Source organism: Tetrao urogallus, assembly GCF_951394365.1.
Source record: "Tetrao urogallus genome assembly, chromosome: 22".
Classification (NCBI taxonomy): Eukaryota; Metazoa; Chordata; class Aves; order Galliformes; family Phasianidae; genus Tetrao; species Tetrao urogallus.
The window spans coordinates 1,241,355-1,245,971 of NC_136835.1; the positions used below are offsets into that span (position 1 = coordinate 1,241,355).

General features: G+C 60.0%; 1 protein-coding gene across 1 annotated transcript; it reads left to right on the plus strand.

Annotated features, from left to right (window-relative positions):
• Nucleotides 1–678: 678 nt before the first annotated feature.
• On the plus strand, nucleotides 679–3,474 carry SCN2B (sodium voltage-gated channel beta subunit 2; the record flags this gene model as incomplete). The annotated part of the gene is made up of 4 exons (XM_079545892.1): nucleotides 679–748; nucleotides 2,667–2,833; nucleotides 2,984–3,194; nucleotides 3,275–3,474. The coding sequence occupies 4 exons, from the start codon at nucleotides 679–681 to the stop codon at nucleotides 3,472–3,474; spliced, it is 648 nt and encodes a 215-aa protein (XP_079402018.1).
• Nucleotides 3,475–4,617: the final 1,143 nt, after the last annotated feature.

The window sequence follows — 4,617 nt, forward strand, 5'->3', positions numbered from 1 at the left end:
GTGTGGCTGCTGTCACCAATTCCACGATCTCCATGCTCTCTCCTTGCACTGTGCATCCAGGGTCGGAGTTCCTACGCCGCTGTGTGCTGACCTGGGGCACCTTCAGCTCCTTCCAGGTCCTGTAGAACCTTTGCATTCTGCTTCCAGAAGAGGGTTTCTGTGCTCCCAGAAGGTGCCACATGCTGTGGCCCTGCTGGCATGGGGGCTGCAGGGGCTGACGAATCTCTATGGCCAGGTCTGTGCTGCAAGGTGCTTCCTTGGGCACTGCACTTTCCACGGTAGCCCTGAGCACCGCTTGCTTGCTGAGAGAGAATCTCAGCAGAAACCTGTTCTGACCGTGGTGCTTTGGGGGGATGCTTGGTCCCAGCGAGAAAAGCAAAGCTGTGCTGACACAGCGCACCCCACTCCCTGCAGCATGGAGCAGTGATGCGCCAGGAGCCTCAGCTTCTGTTCAGGGGAAATTTTTTCTGCCCTCCCACTCGCTCTGCTGAAATCCACCAACCATAGCATTTACCGATTTTTTCAGCCCAGCACCGCTCCACCGGCCATATTGGGCTGTGGAAATAAAGCAGCTCTAATGTTATATGTCACCTGCAAATAACCCGGGCGTTCGAAAAAAGCAAACCACCACAACCCACACCAACACCAAGCCCTCTCCACACACCCAACTCCTTCACAATGAGCCCGGATGCCTGGCTCCCTCAGCCTGTCCTGTGCCTCTCTGCCCTCAGCCTGCTGTTCTCGCTGGGTAAGTGCCACCCCAACCCCTTGCATGGGACAGCACCCAGGTGGGGAGAAGCCCCCTCCTCATATCTGGGCCCTGAGAAGCCCCTGTGGGAGAGGAGCAGCGATGAGATGCTGTGCTGCAGGGATGGGGTGAAGATGCCCCGATGCCAAAATCCGCAGCCAGGGTGACCTGCTTGTGGGCAGGGTGGGGGTATGCTGCAGCATTGCCTCTCCTGACAGCCGAGCGTCCTGCTTGCTGGGGTTTGCTGTGCACAGCGCTGGTTGCACGCCCTGCAGGGCTGCGGCAGGGATGCTGGCTGCTTTGCTTGGCTGGGGTCAGCCTGGTGGGCTGTGGGTGCTTTGTGCTGTGCTTTGGGGTCAGGGAAGCAGCGGGGCGTGGGGGTGGTGAAGGTGGGGAAGTGGGGGGGGGGGGGAGGGGGCTGCGGTCTGCTCTCTGCGTCCCTGCCCTGCCCTGCAGCCAGGAGCGTGTGTCAGCAGGTTTGGAGCTGTATCGATTGGGAAGCAGGGATGCATCCATCACCTCTCCAAGGTGCTGCTCGCCCGGCCCTGGAGCTGCTGGGGGGCTGCCTTGGCTTTAGGAGAGGGACCATCAGATGGAGGATAAAAGCTCAGTGAGGTCTTCTTCAGAGTCTAGGTGTCATTTAACCTCCTGAGCCCAGGAGAGCAGGGTAATGTGTGACAGCACTTGGGCTCGCAGAGCACCAAAGGGCACAGCCTGGATGGTTGGTCCCAGGGGTTTCTTTCGCCACTGATCTTGTCTCCAGCTGCTGGAGTCCACTGGCTAGGGCCATTGCTGGGACACATGCATGTCAGCACTCCTGGGGCATGAGTGAGCTTCCCATGAGGACCCTTTGGCTGCACCGTGGTCCTGCAGTGCTTGGTGTCTGTGCGAAGCTCCTGCCCTCTGCAGAGCACTGGGAGTGCAGCACAAAGCCAAGTGCAGGCTGAGAGCCTGGGACACAGCACATGGCTGGGGGCATTCAGGCTGCGTGGGGGCTTCTGAGGCAAGCAGACACCCAGATCTCCTCTCTGCCAGGATTCCTTGGAGGTGACCATGTTGTGGCTGAGGCAGTAAGGCAAGGACATGTGCTGCTGCAAGGCAATGGGGAAGTGGCTTGGGATTGGCACCAGGTCCCGTCTTGCAGCCAGGATCTGCAAGGCAGAAGGTGTCAGTGCCATTATTGCTGTCCCATGGGGTGCCGTGCCCCTTTGCAGCCCATCTCTGCCCCGTGCCCTCCTGTGCAAACTGTGGGTGGGTGCTGGGTTGTGGGTGCTGTTGGGGACAGCTGGAGATCTGGGGAGCTGCATGAGAGGAGTGGAGGTGTGCGCCCATGCACCAGCTGAGCAGTGCCAGCCACACTGGGTGCTGACCCAGTTTCTGTGTCAGGAGTGCAGGGAGTGGCTTTGTCCTCCCAGGGGAGAAACTGAGCTCTAGATCCCCTCTCTCCCAGATGGAGGAGCTTTGCCTGAGCCCCACAGTGTGTGGGGGAGCATCTGCAGCCCTCCAGGCCTGTCCCTGGCAGTTCCCATCCCGTGCTGCTGTAATGCGTCCTGTCTGGAACAGAATCTGATGAGCACAGCCATAAATTTCCCTCCCTGCAGCCGTGGTGCTGAGCCCTGCAAGTTGATGCTGCATCCACCCTTTTGCATAGCGGGATCGATTCTGCAGCAGCAAAGCCTTGTTTAAGCAGCAAGGAGCAGGGATTGCTTGGTGTCAGCAGAATTTGGTGCTGGGAGCCATCAGGCCAGCGTGGCAAAGGGGGACATCAGCCATTGCCACAGTGCTTTCTGCCCAGATCTGGGGGTGTGCCCATGTCCCCCCAAGCCACAGCATGCAGAAGGGCTGAAGGGCACCAGGGTGGGAGGTGGTTATGGATGGGAATCTGTGCCCCTTTAACACATTTGCACTCTCATCTCAGTGCCCGCAGGGCTGGGAATGGAGGTGATGGCTCCCCCCATCATCAACGCCATGAATGGCAGCTCTGTAAAGCTCTCCTGCACCTTCAACTCCTGCTACAAGGTGGAGAACAAGCAGTTCTCCCTCAACTGGACATACCAGGCGTGCATGAACTGCTCTGAGGAGCTGGTGAGTGCCTCAGGGCTGCTGGGAACCCCAGGCTGCATGGGGTGCCCTGGCCATCTCCTTGAATGGGGTGAGCACGGCATGGTGAGGGATGGGGCTTGGCTGGGGGGGACGAGGGCTCAGGGTACCCCAACAACTCTCCCCACTGCGCAGTTCCTTCAGTTCCGGATGAAGATCATGAACAAGCAGCTGGAACGCTTCGGGAACCGGGTGGAGTTCACTGGGAACCCCACCAAGAACGACGTGTCCTTCACCCTCAACAACGTGCAGCTGGAGGACGAGGGCACCTACAACTGCTACGTCCTCAACCCCCCGGACCGGCAGCGGGGCCACGCCAGCATCAGCCTGAAGGTGCTCACCGAAGGTCAGTGCAGCCCCATTCTCATGCCCAGAGGTACCCTTGGGTGCTGGGTGCCAAGGGCTGACCTTGCCCCGTGTCCCCAGAACCCCCAAAGCGTGATTCGACGGTGGCTGTCATCGTGGGTGCCTCCGTGGGCGGCTTCCTGGCCGTGGTCATCCTGGTGCTGATGGTGGTGAAGTGCGTGCGTCGGAAAAAGCAGCAGAGGCTGAACACAGATGATCAGAAAACGGAGGAGGAAGGAAAGACGGACGGCGAAGGCAACCCGGAGGAGGGCACCAAGTAACTCACCCTGCTTCCCCCATCACTGTACAGCGCGTCCCGTCGGTGTGCTTCCCACAGCCAGGATTGCTGTCTGCCCAGAGTAACCCCCTGCCACCCGCACCGCCAACCCGCCTGGAGCAGGGCGCAGGGAGGAGCAGGGAGGGCCGGGGGGGGCTGGCTCCTGCCCCACAGCCGGGCTGGGACCGGCTCATCCCTGCTCCATGGAGCACGGGTGCTGGGGATGGGGTGGGGGGGGGGGAGAGCACCGATGTCCCCATCCCATCCCTGATTCTGCCCGTCCTCGTGCTGGGGTGCCATGGTGAGAGGCTCGTGGCTCCCGGTGTGTCACGGACGTGCCCTTCTTGGGCTGTATTTGGGCCTGAGCACCTCATCCGAAGGTGCCGGGCTGATTATTCAGTATGTGTTTACTTCCCGGGGAGATGATTGTAATGGAAAGTGTTCTCCTTATGTGCCAAACCGCAGTGGCGGGGAGAAGGAGCAGCGCGTGCCGGGATGGAGCGGCGCAGCCATCAACCCGAGCCCAGGACCCAGAACTGCCCTCCCCGGCTCCTGAGGGGCCCTGCACAACTCGTACTGCCACGGCCACGCACTGCCAGCCTGTGGGGCCCCGCGGTGCCACCCCCAAAACCCACAGTCCAACTCCTGCCCTGCTTGCAGCTCCCTCCGGGAGCCTTTGGGCAAATCCTTGCCCTGTGCGTCCAGGTCCTTGCAGGGTAGCGGTGCCAGCAGAGACAGCAAGCATTGCATCCCCTGCTGCACCGTGTCCTGCTGTCCCTTGTCCTGCTGTGGCCAGGACGTGCCCTGCTCTGCCCCATTCACCCCTGGGCTCAGCCCGCTGCCTGCACCCACACGCACAGCTGCATCGCTTTGCTGCTCCATTGTGAGCAGTTTTTGGGGCCAACTCCAGCTGTGAGCTCACAGCCAGCCCCACACCTGCCTTCATCTCACTCATGCACTGTCCTTGGATTGCAACTTGCCAATGCATCTGTCTGTACATAGCTGTAAACAACGGAGAGTCTACAAATATATATATAGATCTATATATATATATGGGAGGTGCTGCTATTGGCCATAGCTGTACTTTGGGTTTGCGCCTTCCAATGTTTGTTTTGTTTTTCTTTTTGCCAAACATTCTGCTGGTGGT